General features: G+C 33.6%; 2 protein-coding genes across 2 annotated transcripts; one reads left to right on the plus strand and one right to left on the minus strand.

The window, feature by feature from the left end:
• Positions 1-3740: 3740 nt before the first annotated feature.
• On the plus strand, positions 3741-4684 carry LOC116155176 (olfactory receptor 52K2-like). The gene is given in 2 exon segments (XM_031459297.2): positions 3741-4368; positions 4371-4684. Coding segments are annotated over 2 exon segments (942 nt in total).
• Positions 4685-13917: 9233 nt separating this feature from the next.
• On the minus strand, positions 13918-15027 carry LOC105098035 (olfactory receptor 52E4-like). Its single transcript, XM_010990657.3, is given in 2 exon segments — positions 13918-14912; positions 14914-15027. Coding segments are annotated over 2 exon segments (939 nt in total). The 5' UTR covers positions 15022-15027; the 3' UTR covers positions 13918-14081.
• Between the last annotated feature and the right edge of the window lie 7593 nt (positions 15028-22620).

Below are 22620 nucleotides of genomic sequence, written 5' to 3' on the forward strand. Positions count from 1 at the left end.
TTAATTGCTTTTTGGATATGGCTTGCTGATATTTTCTCTGATTTTCTGGCTACCTGTTTACTCTGGTGATAGTGTCCTTCGATGCACAAAAGTTTTTCATTTTGGTGAAGTCCAGTTTCTTTATTTTCACTTTTGTTGCCTTTGTTTTGGTGTTATATCCAAGAAATCATGTCAAATCCAATGTCATGATTTTTTTTCTTATTTTTTTCTAAGACTTTTATAGTTTTACCTCTTACATTTAGGCCTTTGATCCATTTTGAGTAATTTTTTATGTTGTAAGATGAGTCAAACTTCATTCCTTTCCATGTGGATATCTAGTTTTCCCAACCTTGTTTGTTGAAAAGACTATCATTTCCCCATTAAATTGTCTTGGCATCCTTATAGACATTATTTCACCATATATGTGAGAGTTTATTTTGGGGCTCTTTATTCAGTTCCATTGATCTGTATGTCTGTCTTTATGACTGTACTATATGGGTATGATTATCATAGCTTTGTAGTAAGATTTGCAATCAGGAAGTGTGAAACATACAACTTTGTTTTTTCCTTCTTCAAGATTATTTTTGGATATTTGGGGTCCCTTGAGATTTCAGATGAGTTTCAGATTGGATTTTTCTATTTCTGCAAAAAATATCATTACAGCTTTGATAAGAGATTGCATTGAATCTGTATATTGCTTTGTCTAGTATTGGCACATTAACAATATTAAATCTTGTAACCCATAAACCACGGGATATTTTTCCACTTATTTGTGTCTTCTTATTTCTTTCAGAATTTTTACAGGTTTTATTGTACAAATTTTCATCTCTTTGTTTAAATTTATGCCTATTTTACTCATTTTGATGCTATTGTAAATGGAATTATTTTTGTAATTTTCTTTTCAGATTGTCTATTAGTGTACAGAAATGCAACTGATTTTTTGTATGTTAACTTGTATCCTGCAGTTTTGTTCAACTTGTTTATTAAGTCTAGGGTGTGTGTGTGTGTGTGTGTGTGTGAGAGAGAGAGAGACAGACAGACAGATTTACATATAAAATCATGTTATCTGTAAACAAAGAGAATACTTCTTCCACCCAAATTTGGATACTTTTTATTTCTTTTTCTTATCTAATTGCTCTGTCTCAGACTTCCAATACCATGTTTAATACAAGCAGTGAAAGTGGGCATTCTTGTCTTGTTTATGATCATAAAGAAAAAGCCTTCAGTGTTTCACGATTGAGTACAAAGTTAGTTGTGTTTCATATGTGGCCAGCCTTTATTATGTTGAGGTTACTGGTGTGTTTTGCTTATTCCCTTTCTAATATTTAAAAAAATGATAACTAGGAAGATAATGCTCTTTCTATTAATACTATTTCTTTCTTTCAAAGTCACTAGTCCTATGTTATTATGAAAAGCGTTTGTGTTAGTCATAATCTAACCAGGAAACAGCACTTGTGTATTTAGTCAGGACATTTTTAATACAAGTAATTGTTTACACAAATTATAGAACTTCTGAGAAGCCAAAATGTTTGACAGTGAAGACTCCCAGATATCAGAAATAACAAGAGACCACACCAACTCAAGGCCAGCAAAACAGAGAGGCACTAGTAGTTTATCATATCACAGAGATAAGAGTCTCCTGGGTGAAGCTAAGACCATGGAAATCCCTTCTGGCAGAATTTGGAACCATAGAGTAGATGCAGTTGAGGTAAGTGAGAAATAGGGAGAAATATTTGGCTTTTCCTTGCTCTTTTCTAATATTTTCCTTGCAATGTCCCTACTGAAAAAAACTCAGCAAAAGTATAGATGATCTGTGATTCCTGAGAAATATGGCTGGTAAAAGTCCACCCCTCTTGAAATACAGAGCAGAAGAGAAGAATGAGGAGGAACATATCTGTAGAAAAGCATATCCAATCTTTGTATAAAATCCCAACCAAAGCACAAATAATGATGCTTCCATACATGGAGATAATGCATACCCTTTCCTTGCAACAAATAAGTTCAGGGTGATGCAGGAGTAGGAACATGACTACATAATGTCCTGGAGCTTTAATTGTTTTTCAGAAGTAAATCTAATTTGGGTGAGTTACTTAACAGTATCTTGAGGCATGTGGGGATATTAATCTGATGACCCCGATTGATTCATAAAATTGTCCCTCCATGATATCTTCCACTGCCAGCTCTCATCATGTAGATTGTAAGAAAGCATTTAGTTCACTGCATTTGCACATGCTTCACGTACAATAAATTTACTATCTCACAACCTGTAGTGGAGATCATCTCCTATTGATTTCTAAGCTCAGAGCTCAGATAGCATGGAGACCACAAGATAGCAAATTGTGCTTGAAGACACTGGGAGAGATTAGTGAAACTGCCTATGATCAGACAGCATTCTCATGAGAGGCTGTATCTAGGCACCTGCTATAGATACAGCCGTATTATGTTAAGCCTCAGGCTGAGCAATGAGACCATCTAGTTGTAGAGGTAAGATAATCAGATTATAGGCAGGAGAATTGTGGCTGAGGTAGGAAGGGAGAATTCAGTGCTTTCACAAGAAAGGAATGGTAGAGCCTAGGATGAAGGTTCTAGTAGTGAAGACTTAGCCCATGAAGTTGTCTGAAAGATGGCTCAACTTCTTAACTTGATAAAAAATAATGTAAAAGAAAGATTAACTTAAATATTTAAGCTGAAATAATTTTTTTATTAACCTATCCGTAGAATTTAGTCCTGAACTATATTGATCAAAACCTTATTTTTGATGAAACTTTGTTTTATTCAGACTAAACAGATGCCTCATATTATATAAGCTTAGCATACATTGATATTTGAACAAAGTAATGATTTATCAATTTAAAATAATTCAGTATTGTTAGAATACCTTTCCAAATTAATTGTTCAAACTTCTGAGGCAGGCTTTCCGTAAGCTGGTATCTGGGAGCCAGAGTTGCATTTAAATGTTTACTTGGAAAGCAAAAATCAGTGTCAAGTGCACTGTGTGACTAAAGAATATATTATATACTTTCTGGAAGAGTTTTATTGATCATTCACAGTAGAGCACAAATATCTAGTAACCTGAACACCCATGTTTTCCAGACTGAGTCATTTGTTCTATTGGCGTATCTTTGCAAAATGATGATTTTTTATCATTCATTGTGGATGATTTTATGCAGATGAGTCTTGTCTTTATCAACTCAATGACTCTTCATTCAGTGTAAGACCCATTTTATTCACATTTCTTCATTGCCTTAATTGTTCTTTACTATTTCCCTGGTCTCCTTTTCCTTATATCTACAAGCCGTATCAGTGGGAGTAGGGTTAGAGGGGTTAAATATACAAATGGCTGATCTCATCCATGATGGTTGGACTTTTAGTTTTTTGACTGTTTCAGATGGTAGAAAATTATATCTCCATACTTAGCAATATATCAACTACTATCTCTGTAATGCTATATAATATTACTAAAATGTATCTAACCAACTGGACAACAGTTCCTGAAAAAAAAAGGCAAGGAGAGATGGAGAAAAAGAGAAAGAAAGAGAGAGAGTACCTTTGTACAATTTTTTCTTACCCCCCCAAAGCATGGTGTATTTGATGAGTTGAAAGATTGTATTACTGAAGGATTCATTCAATAGCTAGTTGTGTGTTACTGGTTGTCAACATCTCTCCCAGATTATAATAATGAAATAAATTGGTCTTCATATGTTTGTAATCTTTGTGATTTTTAATTTGGATAGGACCATGGAATAGCCATTGTCTGGATAATGGTAGGCTACAACAGGACAAGTCTTCAACTTACCACCTTCCTACTGCTTGGCATTCCAGGGTTGGAGGCTGCCCACATATGGATCTCCATCCCTTTCTGTCTGATCTACCTGCTATCATTGATGGGAAACATCATCCTCTTATTAACTGTCAAGACAGATTGCAAACTGCATGAACCTGTGTACCTCTTTCTGTGCATGCTTTCAGTTGCTGATTTGATGCTTACTTCTTCCACACTTCCCAAAATACTCAGTCTCTTCTGGTTCAATGACAGAGAGATCTACTTTGAAGCCTGCCTTACTCAGATGTATTTTATACATTCTCTGTATACTATGGAATCTGGATTTATCTTGGCCATGGCTTTTGACCGTTATGTAGCCATCTGCCACCCACTGAGACATTCCACTATCTTAACACCTGCAGTGATTGTAGGCTTGGGTTTGCTCATTGTCTTCAGAGGAACTGTACTCCTCAGTCCACACCCTTTCCTACTGAGGTGGCTTTCCTACTGCAAAACTAATGTCATCTCCCATACTTACTGTGAGTTTATGGCCCTGATAAAGCTGGTTTGCACTGAGACTAAGATTCATAGAGCCTACAGCCTAATTGTGGCATTCTTGACAGGGGATTGGATTTCATTTTGATCATCTGTTCCTATGTCCTTATTCTTCTCACTGTCTTTAGTCTCCCATCCAAAGCAGCTCGCCTCAAGACCCTGAGTACCTGTGTCTCCCATGTATGGGTCATTTTGGTGTTTTATACACCGGCCTTTTTCTCTTTTCTCACTCATAGGTTTGGTCACCACATTGCTCCACATATCCACATTTTTATAGCCAATATATACCTTCTTATTCCACCCATGATGAATCCTATTATTTATGGTGTTAAAACCAAAAGAATCAGGGAGGGATTCTTTAAGTCCCTAATGATCAAATGTATTTGACTTTACAAGATTTGTGATTCTCCAGATCATCAGCAAAGATTAGGGTTTTATTAAACAGAGAATGTTGAAAATGAATCAGCATTACCTTGAAGTGGAAGACCTTTCAGCTAAATCTTGGATTCATATAGGCTAGAAAGCTTTGTAAGTGTATTCATTTCAGTGAGCAATAGCAAATATAGAAGATACATAGGAATAATTTCTGTTTTAATAACATCTAATTTATCTTCTATTGTTATGTGTATCAGGCTTTTTTATGTCATAGCTAAGAAATTTATTGCCTAGCTTTGGGTTATGAAGAGTTTTCTCCCATAAATTTTTCTAAAACTATGTTGCATAAGGTATGGAATTTAGGTTGAGTTTCATCTGTGATACAGAGATAATAATCCATAATTCATGATTATGAATTTGAGTCTTAAATAAGATAATGTACATTAATCCATTAATAATTTTGAACATAATTGAATCTATTTCCCCTTTATGTAACAAAGTTTTCTAATGTCTACTTTACCTTCTGAATCAAATATAGTAAGTTAAAAAAAAAAAGTAATACCCAAATAGTCATATAAATGTAAAAATAGCAGCATATATACTTGTGCATGATGATACTAGGTGACACAATAAAGTTGTCAGGTTCTTACACCTATACATAGATTCACCATAAATACGAAGTTTATAAATACCAATGAATCGGTGTATTTTACTGATTACTCAAATGCCATGAGAAATGTTATTATTGCTGTTAGTGATGTAATTTTCAAAAATGTTAATAATTTCTGGTAATTATCTTAACATACATTTCTAAAATATCTGGTGTATGTTTGCATGTTAAAACTATAGAAAGATAATTTCGGATTATTAGTAAAGCAAAATGAATAATCTTAACTCACAATAGTAAATACAAACAAAGTGAAATTCTACATTCAGAACATTACAGCTTTTGTTTTTTTCTTAACTACACAATGTCCAGTTGCATATCTGAAATTCCTCTCATACACAGAGCATTTTGTGGCAGGTGGGGAGGTTGGGAGGAATTATTTTATCTATTGCAGGAGGTTTCTTTATGGTTTATAGTCACTAAATCCAGCAATGCCTACAAAATGCTATCACAATAATAACAAAAACATAACAAAAATTTTCTAAGATGCCCCCCTAAAGATCAGCATCACCTCCATTAGGAAATACTGGTAGAATTATAGTGCTGATCATAGTATCTTACTCATAGTAAGCATATCATAAATGTCAGCCACTCTCATCGTTTCTATTACTATTGAAAATAAAGTGAGTAAAGTATAATAAGAGAATGCCAAATAACAGGCATTTTTGTCATCTTACTTATTGTTAGGTTTTAAGTAAAATATTTTCTTTTTAAATAATGGGGAGAAAATCCACATCCTCTAACAAGTTGTACTCAAGTAGGGAGCTTTTGACATGATGGGAAACTCAACTGATTACATTCCAAATGTGAGTCTGAATAACTCAATACCAAACTAAAATATAAACCCATGGAATTAGTTGAAGTAGTTGAAATGCCATGTTCTCTGTGCCATCAGACATTTGACTTCTCTATATCCATATACTTGTTTTAAGGCTACAGTGGATAGCTCTGTGCTTGAGAAGAGCAGTTCTAGAAAATACTTTTGACCTTTGCGCCTGAGTCTCAAAGGTTTTTTATCATGCTTGGGAATGATGCAGTTAAGAAATTTAACTCTCACCTTTGCAAATGGAGGGTGTGATATATAAGATCCCTTTTAGACTGTCTAGTATGCTTTACAAATAATGACACCACAAATCTTTTAGGCACACATTATTGCCTATTTCTAGTTTTATTGTATTAACAAATTCTTGTTGTTACTTTATTTTCTCCCATTTTTGACCATGAAATTCAAGATGCTGGTAAAGATTAGCTCTCAGGTATAAATGATGATGTTACCATTATAAACTATATTCCTTATTAAAAGCATTGTCCTCATAAAAGAGCTTAAGAATTATCAATTTTATGCCTAACTCTGATATTTAAGCTGACATCCTCATAAAAGAGCTTAAGAATTATCAATTTTATGCCTAACTCTGATATTTAAGCTGACATCCTCATAAAAGAGCTTAAGAATTAACAATTTTATGCCTAACTCTGATATTTAAGCTGACATCTCTGAGCAATTATGTTCTAGGATTAAGACTGTTGGAAATAATATGAAGCTATGTATATATCACAGGGAATTCTGACATGATAATACATTTTGGAGGAAGTCTACAAGATATCTGTGAAGCAACCTATCTTAAGAAAAGATCATGGGAATGTAAGGAAGTTCCTTACATCTGTGAGTCAAGATGTTCCACCTCAGAATCCTTAACATGGACAAATTGAAGTTTGACATAATTAGGGATATAGACATCATCTCTTTAAAAAAAAAAAAAAAAAAAAAAAAAAAGCCTGCATGACTTGAGAATGTTTATCTGAAAGAAGAGAGAAGACTAAGAGGAAGCCATACAGATGTCTTCAAGTATTTGAAAGACTATGATAAAGCAAATATACCTTTTTCTGTATGGCAACCAAAAGAAGCCACTGTATCTTTAAGTTGATGTTAAAAGGGAAGGTTTCAATTAAAAAAAAAAAGAAAAAAAATAGAAATTTAACATTCAAATAAAATTCCAGAACTTCCCATTATATACTTAGATGTATCAAACGCAAATCTCAATTTGAATCCACAAGGGGAGGAAGAGAAGTGGGTAGGAGTCTTAAACGACACCAGCATTGGTGACAGAATCTCTCTGCTCCTTCTGTGTGGTCAGACTAAGTTTGTCAGGACACAGTACAGAGACCTCTATCTGTGTGGTTAATCTCTCACTTAGTTCAAAATTTGAATGTCACTGGGAAGTTATTTATGCCAAATTATTTTATAAATCTAATATAAGTCAGATTGATCCCTGATTGTTCCATTATTCACCATTTCAGTTGACTTTCAACATTTATACATACTCAATTTTTGTGGTCCTAGGTTCAATTCCCAGTACTTCCATTAAAAAATAAATGTCTTTAAAATTCATACATCATTTTAATCTAAGTAAGGAAAACAGAATAGTATTTATTTTTTTACTATAATTCATCACTGGCCTATTATACTGTAAACACTATTTAAATATATCCACATGGAACACATAGAAACACATGAGCGACAGTATCAGATCTAGCCCTGAAGCTCTCCATCCTTAAGTGCCCTCAGTTTTTGGTTGCGAACTTTATATTCAGAACTTTTAAAAATATCTTTTCAGAGTTGAATAATTAATTTGGTTCCTTGTGCTACCTTCGACCTAAATGCCTGGATGCTGTCTTTACTTATTTCTTTAATTCCATGCATTGTAAAAATGGGCCAGTGGACAGGATTTACTCTCTCAGGCTTAATTTCCAAAAAAGCACTGTAAATAATAACCCTTTCTGGAAGAAGGATTTCCAGATGAAATACAGGATACTGAATTAAATTAGAATTTCAAATAAATATAAAATATATTTAGATAATAATAACATGAAATATGCTGATACATTTATGCTAAAATATTATTTTTTAAAAGCTGTTTATTTTAACTTCAGATTTCACTATGCATTCAATATTTTATTTGCAAAAGCTATCAACTCTACTAGGAGGCAATTTTGGACAATAATTCCCCAAGGAACACATTTGGTTGCTCCTCATTGTCTCATCCAGGGACCAGTGGCCAGAGGAGAGACCTGACACCACTCTTCCAAATCTAGTTCATCAAGAGAAATAGAAAGATCAGTATACTATAGATGCCCTTGAGTTTTCACAACTGGATCCCCTTCTCCCAGTTTAACCGCCCAGGCCTTTCAGTGGCTTAGAGATTGTTCAGCTAATGGGAAATAGAATAGAGCCCTGTCCTCAATCCCAAGATTTTGGCCTATTCTGCTCTCTGAGAAGCATGTTGGCTGAAATAAAATGCACTACCTATAAGTTAAGAGTTATGTTTTATTTGGTGGACTTTCTGAGGACTCGGACCTAGGAGGCAGCTTCTCAGATTGCTCTAAGAGACTGTTCTGCCCAGACAAGAGAGAAACCAGGCTATACAGGAGTTTTTGCAACAAAGATCAGGTAGTCAGAACATCAAAAGGTTACTGTTAATTAAAGAAAACCAGAAATCTCAAGTTAAGGAATTTAATGGTTTTCTTTGTATGGGAAGGTACAAAGGTCTGGGCTCACTGAAATCATTCCTTTGTTATGCACCTTAGCTATGAGGGACAGTATCCTGTTCTTTCCTGTTCTGAGTTCCCTCAGGGTGCACCGCTGGGGGTGGCAGCAGAGGCAAGCCTCCCTGCTTGTTCACATCCTGAGTTTCCTCCACTCACTGTCGGTGGTGGTGGGGTGAGTAATAGCTGATGACTTGATGGCCACAGCATCCTTTGTTTACTGATATGGCTGGTAATATTTTTCATTCACAGCCAGATACTTCAAGGTCAGTTAGTAGGCCCAAATTTTAATATAATCTAGAAAAAGTTGCCAGAAGCCAATTACAAGATCTGCCAGAAGCCAATTACAAGCATACCTTGGTTAATTCATTCCTAAAACTCCTGCTGCTAAATGAAAAGCTGTTTAATGGGGGGAAAAAAAGTTATTTTCAGTAATTAAAATTATGATGTATTCCATCCCAATCAAAGATACCTAAGTGGTTTTCCATAGATTAAAAAATAAGTTAAAAATGATAATTTGACAGTAAACAAATACAGTTTATATACAAAATTGTATAATATTTTCCAAACTATTTCATTGTAAGTTGTTGGTAGAGGAGCAGTGAGGTACATTGCTCAAATTTTCATGCTAATGGATAAAGCAGGTCAGTTAACAGTCATTCTCCCATAAAAACAAAGAGTATTAGGACCACCACAACTCCCATCATCGTTAGTCACCACTACCACTTATTAACATGGTTAATAAATGTTATTCTTTTTATTTAACACTATAACCATATGAACTTATTTGTTTCGTATAGACACCATGATATATGTACTGTTAGTATCCATATTTTAGAGTTTATAAAATTCCAGATTGTAGAGCTTAAATTACACTAAAAAGATTGCACTATCAATAAGTGTCAGAACCAAGCCTGAAATCTCCTGCACAGCATGGGGTCCCAAGGATGCTCTTGCTGGAGTTCACAGCAAAAGGAAAAAGAAAAAGAAAAAACTCTTTGTCCATAGCTCTATCCATTTAGAATCTTTAGCCATTTAGTTTCCCAGAGCAACAGCAGAAGACCTAAGAGCTTTTCATTCGAAGTGTTTTAGGTTATTTTAGTGATCTCAAAGATATATAAATATGTGTGCATATCTGTTTACATATAAATACATCTATTTATTTAGGTGTTTTTAAAAAAGAAAAGAAGTAATAGGATATGGATTCCTGATATTTAACTACTTTTATCTTACAATTTGCCTTCTATGGAATAGACTCCTGACATTAATGACTGTGCTTTACTTGCACTTTACAGATCAGATAAGGGCTTTTAAATGATACTCACTGAGAAAAGGAGACAAGGACATTTGTCTGTGAGAAGGGAAAATCAGATCCTGGGATAAAATATGTTATGTAACATTGTAGTTTTTTTTTTTTCCTTTTTCCTGCCATCCAAGTTAACATATTAAACCCCTCAATTCTAAATGTCTTATTTTGGGACATCCTCAGTTACTCTGTTTGATTTGGGCAAATCACATAGCTGTCAGTATTAGTGATATTTTGACGGGTTAATGTAAACAGCATATGTAAAATAAGCAATACTGTTAAAGGTCCAGGAAAGTCTGTCACTGGAGATTGGTCAGAAAACATTAATGATGAAATATATGACAGAAAAAAGAGCAAATGACTCATCATATTTCCTGTTTTGATTCATGTCTATTAGAACATCTCCTTCATTGATCATCAGTGATTGTCAGTGCTAATTTCACAGATTTTTTCCCAAGGGTATGAATCAATTAAAAAGTCATAGGGGATTTATACTGTACACCAGAAATGGACACAACATTGTAAACTGACTATAACTCAATTTAAAAAAAAGTCATAGGGGATTTAATTACACTGCTTGACATTGCTTTTAGTTCTTTTATGTCTGTTTGGAAATGGAAATCCCAGGCGTATATTTGAAAGGCAGTATTTAAATAGCAACAATAATAATGAATATAAAATGACTTTTCAAATTTGCTAAATAGCACATGGGAGATTTCATTCTATGTATTTTTAATTTTAATATTACAAAATTCCTGAAAAGTAGATAATATTATCCTCCTTTTTAAGATAAGTAAGTAACATCAAATAAGCTGATGCAACTTAGGCAAAGTCTTCTTTTAGAAGCCTTTGAGGCAGGTATTGCGTAGATAATATTTTATAATTGCCTCACACCGTATTAGCTCATAATTCTAGTGTTGAAGAATGTGAGGCTATGGAAAGTTTAATCAATTTCAACTGTGAAGACAAATGTTTTCCCTATATAATCTGTATGTGTTTAGTCCCATAGAAGTGCAATTAAACATTCACCATTATGACCCTAATACCCACACGCTTTTAAATTATTGGTTCCTGAGGTTAGTCCTCTAGTGACTACAAAACTTTGGAGGATGTCATCTGCTCAATTAGTGAGAATCCTCTAAAAGAAAGAGAGATACTCTCACTCATGATCATTGACAGCTATACTCATGAGGCATTAGTTTTGTATAACCCTCTGGAAGAGCTTTGGGTAAAGGTACAAAAAGTGTGTTCATGTGGGTTCCTCCACTGTAACAAATGTACAACTCTGACTAGGGATGTTGACAATGAGGGAGGCTTTGTGTGGGGAGAGTTAAGGGGTATGTGGAAAATTTCCATACCTTCCACCTAATTTTACTGTGGACTTAAAACTGCTGTATATAAATGGAATTTTAAAAAAACAACTTAGAGTGAAAATTTAAAGTTAGGAAATTGTCATTTTCCTTTCCAGAGTGTTTTTGGTATTTATATTTCCAACAGCAATATATAAGAGTACCTACTGCTCCACCTCCTCACCAACACTTGTGATAAGCAGTCTTTTTTTTTAAGTTTTTGGACATCGTAATAGTGTGTTGTTTTATCTCATGAGATTTTAATTTACATTTCCTAACTACTAATGGCAATAATAATGACTCGTGTTTGTGTTCAATTTTTATATATCTTTTGGTGAAAAAGTCATTAAAATATTTTGCTCACTTCTATTGAATGGTTAGATTTTTCTGACCTAATTTTGAAAGTCTTTTATGTATACTACATGCAGATCCATTACCACAGTTACTCTACAGCATTTTCTTGCAGTTTCAACTTGTTATTTCATTCTTTTAACAGTGCTTTAGAAGAGCAGAAGCTCTTAAATTATATGAAATCAGTTTATTATTTTAAAAATGTATTTGGTTATGAATCTTTAACATAATTTTTCCTAGTAGATTTATAATTTAGTTTTATGATCCATTTTTACTCCATTTTTTTTTTTGTGTAGAAATGCAAGGTATAGATTGAGGTGCATACATTTGTATATCATTATACAATTGTTTCAAATCTATCTATTCTACATTGAATTGCCTTAGCTTTTTGTTGAAAAGCAAGTAACCCTATATATGTGTAGGTCTATATTTGGGCTTCTTCTCCTGGGATAATGATCAAATTTTGCATGTTATGCCACTAGAACACTGTCTTTATGAGTGTATATTCCTCAACTTTGTTATATTATTTTTCAAAGTTGTTTTGGTTATTTTAGTTTTTCACATGTTGGCATAAATTTTAAGTCAGCTTTTCAATTACGACCAAAAAAATGGCCTCCTGGAAATGATAGGAATATGATTAAATATACATATCAACTTGGAGAGAATAGATATAGCCACAATATCAAGACTGAATACATGACAATTGTGTATCTCTCCATTTGTGTATGTCTTTGTTAATCTCTCTCAGCAATGATTATTAGTTTTCTCTATGCAGGTCATATATATGTATTCTTTAAATATTTTACTTTTAAGCTATGTAATAATATGTTTATTTCATTTTAATGGGATATCATTAATATAAGAAATCCAAATGTTTGTATAGTGAGTGACTCTGTATCCTCTAAACTTGATAAACTCATATATTAGTTCTAATAGTTTTGTAGGTTACATAAGATTTTTCTGCATGGACAGATCATTTCATCAGTAAGTAGAGTTTATTTTTTCTTTCCAAAATCAATGATATTTTTTATCTCCTTTGTTTGCCTTAATGTATTTACTAGAACCACTAGTACAATAGTGAAAAGACATGATAAGAGAAGAGAGCCTTGCATTTTTTCTGGCAATGGAGAGAAATTATTGAGTTTTTCATTATTAAGTGTAATTTAAACTTACATTTTTTAATGGATTTCCTTTACCGGTTGGAGAAGTTTCCTTCTCTCCTAGTTCTCCGAAATGTTTATCAAGAATTCAGGAAGGGTTTTGTGAAATGCTTTTCCTGCATTTATTAACATGATCATATGTTACTACTTTTGTTTGAAAGCATGGTGAAATATGTTGATTGATGTTCAAATACAAAAGTTATCCTTGCATTTGTGAGATGAATGCTACTTGGTCATGATATATGGTCATGTTACATATCACTGAATTCTATTTGCATAATTTTTGTTGTTAATTTTTACAGCTGAATTTATGAAGAAATTTGATAACTAATTTTATTTTCATGAATACCATCTCTGTTTTGGTATGATTGTAGACCTTGCAAAATAGAATGAGTTTTACTCTTTCAGAGACAGAACTGAGGGATAAATAACACACAGATTGCCATAACCCTTTGGGTGAAATTGAAAAGTATCACCTATGGAGGGAGGGTATAGCTAAGTGGTAGAGTGTGTGCTTAGCATGCACTAGGTCCTGAGTTCAATCCCCAGTACCTCCATTAAATAAATAAATAAACCTAATTACTGCCCCTTCCCCCCAAAAAAAGTATCACCTAGATCAAAGTAATACTGGTAAACCAAGAGGTAGCTGAAGAACAGACTGCAACATATTGATGGATGAATCAAAACGTAAAGAATTTCATACCACCAGAATCTTCTATTTTATCAAGCCTGTACATAAATTTTACTACTGACATGGAGAACAACACTGTCCTCACATATTCAAGAATTTCATTACATTCTTTACCTAGTCCCACAATCTTCTTTCACTTTCTGTGAGAAAAAACAATATAATGTATTTGAAGTCGAAATGGAGATTACATGAAGGCACTGTTGAGTGTGAGTTTAGGAGACTCTAATAAAGGCTAAAATAATGCCTTAGTGGCCTTTATGTAATCTCAATTTTGGATGCCCTGGGAGATGTACAAGATGAAGGTTAGCTTACAAGAATTTATCAACTACTGAATACATTGAGTCACTCTTTCTTTCCAAATATTCTCACAACTTGGTCCCGAATTTGCTTTGTCCTGACCCCATAAATGACTGGATTTAAACAAGGAGGAACAACCACATATAGATTGGCCAGGAGGATATGAATGTAGCGAGGAATATTTCTTCCAAAACGGTGGGTCATAAAGGAAAAAAATGCTGGTGTGTAAAAAGCTAAGATAACACAGACATGTGAACCACATGTGCTAAGGGCTTTGAGTCTGGCATCCTTGGAAGGAAGGTGGAAAACAGCTTGTAGGATCTGAACATAGGAGAGGGCAATAAGGATCAAGTCAAAGATCAGGGCAGCAATGGTAAATAAGCCATAGATGATGCTGACTCTTATGTTAGCACAGGCAAGACGGGCAATTCCCATATGCTCACAGTAGGTGTGAGGAATAATGTAGTGTCCACAGAAGGGCAATCTTTTAAGAAGAGGACAGAAAGGCATGACAAGGAGGACTGGCCTCCCCAGTACAACAGAGGCCATGATGGCTACCACCTTGTTGGTGAGAATGGTGGTATATCTCAGTGGATAACAGATGGCAACAAAGCGGTCAATTGCCATGGCCAGGAGTACAACAGATTCCATACCAGTGTACGTGTGAATAAAGAACATTTGGATGAGGCAGCCTTCAAAGCTTATTTCTCTAATGTTGAGCCAGAAGATGGCCAGCATTTTGGTTATGGTAGATGTGGAGAGGCCTAGATCAATAAAGGAGAGAAGAGCCAGAAAGTAGAACATGGGTTGATGAAGACTCTGCTCAGTCTTGATCACAAACAGGATGGTGACATTCCCCATAAGGGCTATCAAGGCAAACAAGAAAGAAAGGGAAAGCAATCCAGATATGGAAGGCTTCCAGACCAGGTATACCCAGCAGAAGGAAGGCAGAAGGATATGAGGCAGTGTCATTGACAGAGGACATCCTGCTGTGGACTCTTGGAAGATACTGTGCTATCTTCTTCAGTATTTCTAGGGAGACCTGAGGGAATATATGGTGGTTGGTTATCACTATATATAATAACATACAATTAAACTCTTAAGAACATGATGTAAAGGAATTTGAACACAATTATCTCTCAGAGATATTCAAATTAGTGCCTATCCCATTTAATATTCCATGGGCTTATGGGAGTTAGAGTCTTTTCTAGTGGTAGTGTTGTGCAGTGATTCTTGATTATCTTTTAGCTCATTCTTTTGTGAAATGCTTATCTGTGTATGTTACTATCAACTGAAAACCCTTCAAGTAACCAGAACTTGTATAACATTTTCCAGTTAATCTGGCTACCTAGTTGAGCAAGAGAAACTTCCTCAATGTTATTTTAAAAATTATGAGGACTGGAATGGGAAACTTTCCATATAATGGTAAAGAAAATATCCACTCATGAATCTCATCTGCCTGTCATAGTCCCCTTTCTCTAGATGTTACATTTTCCTTTATTTGCTTTAATTAGACAATGTTTAATCTATCTTTTAATCCAACTGTGCTTTTATGCTATTGTTGAATTGATTATTAGTATTTTTCTACTTTTATAGTAAAAAGGTGTGATTCTCCATATAAACAAATAATGCAAAGACTGTGATAAACTTAATAGAGGTAGAAAAATAATCATTTAATTAAACATCCATGTGTGATATTTAAAATAGCCTGTCAGCAAAATAGGCAAAAAATAAAACTTGTTCAACTAACTGAAAGAAATGTATGAAAAACCTCCAGCTAACATCATACCGAATGGTGGAACACTGAAATATTTGTCCCTAGGATTTGGAATAAGTCAAGAATATCAGCTAGCATCAATTATATTTAATATTTTACTTTACATAGCAAAGTCAGTATATCAAGAATAAAGTATGTAGAACTTTTAAGAATTTAGAACAAATAATTTAGCTTATAAATTGCTCAAGTATAAGAATACTTTTTATATTTGCTATTAACAATTAGAAATTAAAATTTTAAATTACAATTCTGTACAATTCACGATGTCACCGACAATGACATAAAAAACATGGAATACTTAGCAATAAACACTTAAAATTATAAAACATGGCAGAAATTAAGAAGACTTAAAAATTTTTAAACATGTAAAATATATCCATGGTTTAAAAGACTGAGCTTCCCAAATTAGTCAATAAATTTATACTTCAGTGAATACTGAGGAATTTATGCTTATTCTAAAGTTATAGGAATAGCCTCAATTCATTGGAAAAAGAATGACAAAACTGTGACTTATACTATAGAACTTCAAACTTATAAAACTGTAGTAATCAAGGCTTATAGTATTGGGATAGAGATAGACAAGTAGATTGCTAAGATTGGAAAACAAAATTCACAATCCCTTATTTCTGAAAACAAACTTTTGTCAAAGTCATAAAAAATTATTTACAACAAAAAAAATAAGAAAAACAAACATTAGAAAAAGAACTAAAGAGACCTAAACTGACACTTGGCAAAGGAAAATATATAAATGACATTAAAAATTCTCAAAATTATTAGGCATCAGGAATTGTGCATTAAAACTGTAACAACATATTACTAAACAAGCACTAAATTTACATCTAAATTTAAAAAAAAACACAATAACACCAAATTTTGACAGTGATGTGTAGAAACCGATTCTCTTAAATTACTCAACAATAATTGAACTCCTAGTTGCTTACTCAAGACAAATGAAAGCATATGGCTACGCAAAGACTTGTACAAGAATTCTCATAGCAGCTTTATCCATAACTACCCCAGAGTGGAAACATCACAACTACTCATAACTAAATAAATAGACAAATCAGTATTGGAATGTTTACATAATGAAATTCTATGCAGCAACAAAGATGGATTGACTACTTATGAATCTAACAACAACATAGATGAATCTAAATCATCAAACTGAATTACCAATTACTACTAAAGAGTCTAACTAATTTCATTTCTATGAAGTTCTAGAGCATACAAAAAAATAGGTGCTGAAAATATTAGTGGTTTCATGGGATTGAAGGAGGTCCGGGACAGACTGGGAAGGAACACAAGAAGATTTTTGAGGTGCTAGAAAAATTCTGTCTTTATTGAGGTGTAGGCTATAGGCTATAAAGGTATATGCATTTGTCAAAAATGTACAGATAAGATTTGTGAATGTAAACGTGCAAATTTTACCTTAAAAAATTAAATCCAGTTCTGGAGAAAATAAAATGTGTACATTTCTTGAAATTGGATGATAAGAGATTCATGCATATCTATTGTTTGCATATGTATGAAATGACTCATAGTTAAATAGTATGAATATAAATCTAGTCAAAATAAGTTCCATCTTTAGTATTTTATAGTATAATATACAATATAATTTGATTTAATATAATATTCAATTTTGGAGCTTATTTTAGAGATAAAATTATTTGCCTCATTCAGTTACTAGAGGAAGCTAAAAACCCTAAAATCTAACAATATTTCACAATCTCAGTCAAAGAACATAAAATAAATAACCTGTTATACTTAAATATTCAGTAATGATTTCTGTTGTGAATAGGATTTAGCTTTTATTTCTGATATTTTCTCTCTTAGTCATATTTATCAGCTCTAAGACCCATGATAACTATGAAATTGTCTTCATGATTATTTGCAACAAGTTCATTGATGATTGAAATTATTGTGAATAATGACAAATTTCATGGAAATTACAGTCGCACAGCATGCTAGCTTTATGTCACAAGTTGTGGTATACTATTTTCTCTGAGATTTCTTAAATTTATAATTTACTTTTCATGTAGTACAGTATTTACCCTATACCCTACTAAAATTTCTCATATTCCTCAACACATTCAACAAAATTTCGTATTCTATTATTAAAATTTAACACTTATTTCAGGAAGCCAGAAGCCTAATCAACTAGGAAAGTACCAATTGAGATGGCTTTCAGGATGTATATTTTTCTCCAATTCATGTATATAATGGCTATCTTTCTGATTTATTTGAGTGACTATGCTAGCAAAGCATCAGTCGAAGAAAATAATATTTACCAAAAATTGTATTAAATTGCTTTATAAATATTCCCACTCAAATTTCAAAAGAATTCTATGAGGTAGATGTTATTATCACACCAGATTTACATGCAAACAAAGCTAAGGTTAAGAGAGTCTAAGGAACTTGTCTCAAATAATGCATAAATGTAAGTTGTATGATTAGAATTAGATTAGATTAAAAAAAGGTACATGTGTGCTCCTCAGGAATGAAAAGGAAAACATTGACAATTTAGATCATAAATCATCTGGTTTGGAATTGGTGAGGGTCTTTGGGTGGTCCTAGACTCAAGAAAAGGTGAGATTGGAAGAAAGAAACAAAACGCTAAGAAGAATGAATAGATGGAGCCCAAGGGATTTTTAGGGCAATGAAATTATTCTGTATGATACTATAGTGGTGGCTACATGTCATTATGCATTTGACGAAACCCACAGAATGTACATCAAGAGTGAACCCTAATGTAAACTATGGACTTTGGTTGATAATAATATGCCCATGTTGGTTCATCGATTGTACCAAAAATGCCACACTGATGAGGGATGTTGAGGGTAGTGGAGTATATATGTGTGGGTGGGGAGGGCTATGTGCAGACTCTTTGTATTTTCTGCTCAATTCTGTTGTGAACCTGAAACTGCTCTAAAAGAATAAAGTCTATTAAAAAAAAATAACAACAACAAAAAAAACCCACTAAGGATTTGAGTGGCTCTTGTCAACTAGCACAATGAAAACATGCTGACTTTTTGGGGAGTACAGAAAGTAAAGGCATATGAATTCCAGGGAGCTGTTTCTGGCTAGGGAAACATCGAGGACTGTGAAACATATAACTTGACATTCTCTAAGACCATATCTCAACTCCATTTCCTGTTGTGCTGATGATACCATCTGATAAGTAGATCCTCATTAGAAATTCACAGTCATTACATGCATGAAAAAGGAAATTTCAGGGATTTAAAGTTTTGTCAGTGCCATAAATGTGGAAAAGTATAGACTTTAGAGGCCACTTGGTCAAAACTTCACTCTTAATATCCAGAGGGAAAGTTAGTCCTCAACTTTGTATCTGGTGTTCTACCACCATCAGGGGACAGTAACCTGTTTTAATATTTTTGTAGCTCTAATTCAGGGTTTTAATATTTGGCATATATAGCAATGACAACTTCCTACATATAATGTTTAAAGCAGACACTGATAACACATTACTTTATGACAACATATTACTTTATATTTTTATATATGTTATTTTTTAGATAAGTTTATTGCCACAACTTCTCAACAAAGTACGACTGACATTGACCGTCCATTGAAAGATAGCTTATAGGATGAACCAGTCGCCCCCAAGCTCACCTATTCATAAAAGCTGTGAAGGTAGGAATTTATTTGAAGGTCTCATAATTTATATGGTTTCGGATCTTGACTAGCAGATAGATCATCTTATTAGTCTGTTCTTGCCAGCTGATATCCACTTGGTTTCAGATTCATACATGGACTTTTTCTGTTTACATAAGCACCCATCTGCATATTATGGCTGATCAAGAATCAGTTGGTTTGATGTTCAGGGACATTCCCTTTTAACCCAACAAAACATAGTTTTATGTCTTCACTCTCCCACATTCTAATGACATTAGGAAAATCATTCCCTGAGCCTTATTTTATTTATCTGTAGAGTTTGAGATAATAATAGTACCAACTTATATGGCTCTAGTGCTAATAAAATAAGATGTTGCGTAATCCTCTAACCCTGTGTCCTTAGTAACATTGGCTGAAATAATTTTGCATTATTATTACCCACGCATATGCCTCTTGGTACTAATATTTGATTTTGTAATAAAGCACAAAGCTTACTAATAATATAAACATGGTCCTTTCTAGGGGACTATGTTAACTGAGCCCCACCATTCAGTTTAAATTGAAAGTTAATCCTCTAATCCAATTAGATTAGGAGCTGTGTTTTAAAGCATCTTCATAATATTTGAGACATACATTGCACTTAGGGGACAAATGATAAAAATTTTAGGACTCCTTTATTGACATTCACTTAGGAAAGGCTTTCTTCCTAGGGTAAATTTACTAACACTTGATTTTCATTCTGAAACATGGAATATATAAACTATATTTGACTCAATGAGAACAAAATGGGATGCTGTAACTCAAATTCTCATTTTTTATCACTCAAACTGTGGAAAAACATTGTCATCTCTATAGAATCTGACTCCTGCACACAGGTTAATACCAAAGTAGAACAAGTATTAACATTTTTGTTTGCAGCTCAGAGTGCAGAGGTCATTCCCAAGGTCTTACAGCCGATAAGATATGGCAACTATTTCAGAGAGGTCACTCTACTGATGACCACTTTGATTTCCATGGTTCTGGACTCTGAGCACTCACCCACGCTCATTATCTGCAGTGAACATGCCCCATACAGTGTCTGGATGCTCCCTTTCTGTAGGGGTAGCTGCAATAAAAGGAACCTGGCATTTCATCTGTGATGTGTGTAAATACTACCTGGTGTGATTTCCAGAAACTCTCCTCAATGTCCACTGTGCTCAGCTGCCCCTCCTGTCTGAGCCTTTTCATGGGAAACCCCCTCCACAAGTATAAACTATGACCTGGGCCACCTTCCCAAGGACAAGGTTCTGCCTCTTACTGCATGGCAGGCTGGCCCTCCTGCCCAGGACCTCTCAAGAGGAACATTTTGTGCAAAGACTGTATCTCCCATGAGGAGAACATCCTGGGCCAATCCCTTCAGGGAATAAGAGCATTTGAGAGCTTGAACCAAGCATTCTGAAGTATCTTGGTTCAAACCTGCATCTAGGGAGCCAAGTATCCCTTTTGTATTTGGTCTGTTAGGCACATCAGTTTTTTATGTAGTTTATCTTCATTTCCATCTTTTATCTTCATTAGTATTCTCTAATTATTTTAATCATGGTCTCTTTATATTATATATATATATATTACGTTCCCTTTTATTTACATTTCATAATTAACAGCTATGCTCATTACTTTTATAGTCCCATTTTAAGTTGTATAACATGTTGGCATCTAGCTGTTTTCTTAACCTTTGTTTGCCTGCGTAAATACTCTGTATGTTAAATTATAACAGAGAGGCTAAGAAAACTATGCTGAGACTTATTCATTTAAAATTCTGTTACATAATAGTTGTGTGACTGTGTAATTCACTTAACTTCTGAATCTCTACTTACTTACTATAAAATGTAAAGTACCTAAAGAACCAAATATAATTCCTGTTATAAAGGGTCAAGAAATTTTACATACCATTATTAGTAGTCACATTGCATCTTGTTTCATAGTGTTTATATGATTCTTAAATCATAGAAATTATGGGATATTTATCCCATCTGTACCATATATAAGGAGCCAGTTTTTCTTGCTAGTGGTGTCATATACCTTTTTACATGTAAAATCTACATACTTAGTTTTGTTCCACAGTTTCTGAATATGTTCATGTTACATATTTTTGTTTACTCAGCTGAGAACCAAGGCAGTATCTATTCCAGCTTTGAAATGCTGCTTGCCCCAATATAATATTAATATCAATATACAATATTATCATTGCTTATGCTGTTTTCCTGGTTACTTATTGAATTATTTGTACATAGACAAGTCTACCAATTTATAGATCTATCATATTGTGTATTGGCTTTCACTCTTAAAGGTTCATTGAAGATTTTGATGAAAATACTGATAAAGAAAAGTCTAAAAGCATATGTACTTTTTGTTTGATGAGTGCATAAATGTTTTGCTTAATAATGTCATCTTTACTTCCTGTTATGTTTCATTTGCTGTGAAAACTAGGTTTATGAAATTATTCCTTTTCCTCCCACTACACCTTCTCACTTTCAGGCTTTATCACTCCAAGCTAACCCATGTTGGCATGATCTTATCCTGACTTGGGTCAGAAACAAACAAACAAAGTTGTTTTTGCACTTTTTCCTCAAACTCTACCCTTGTTAGTTTGGAATCTTTTTCTCTGATTAAAAAAAATTGTTTAAAACAGCCACCTTCCGTTGCTTAAAACTTCTGTCTCTTCAGATAGATGGATTTCTCTAGTTACCTCCTCCATATACACTCTATTTTATATTATATTATTACCTCAGTTTCCTGAGCTATAGAAAGGGAATCTTAAGTATAGCTACTTCTTATTATAGTTATAAGAATTCAAAGAGTTAATACAAAGTTATGAAAACTGTCTGGCTCATAATATGTCTATGAATGAGTAGTATTACCATTATATTAGTCAGTTTTTATCAACCTCATTTTTTCCATGTAAATGCTGTTTTATTTATTATGTAGTTGCTGATATTTGTGATATGTGGCTGGAACTTTGCTTATATTAAATATTTATTGTTGTTTCTCTTGGCTTATTGTTTCCAAGATGAATGACTTTATAAATCTGCACATAGAATACCATCTTTCCTAGACATTGTAATGTTTCAATTTTGAAAGGAGAGAAGAGGTTCCATTTTCTCTTACTCAAGTCATTTAATCTCTGAAAACCAAATT

Source organism: Camelus dromedarius, chromosome 12 (assembly GCF_036321535.1).
Source record: "Camelus dromedarius isolate mCamDro1 chromosome 12, mCamDro1.pat, whole genome shotgun sequence".
NCBI lineage: Eukaryota > Metazoa > Chordata > Mammalia > Artiodactyla > Camelidae > Camelus > Camelus dromedarius.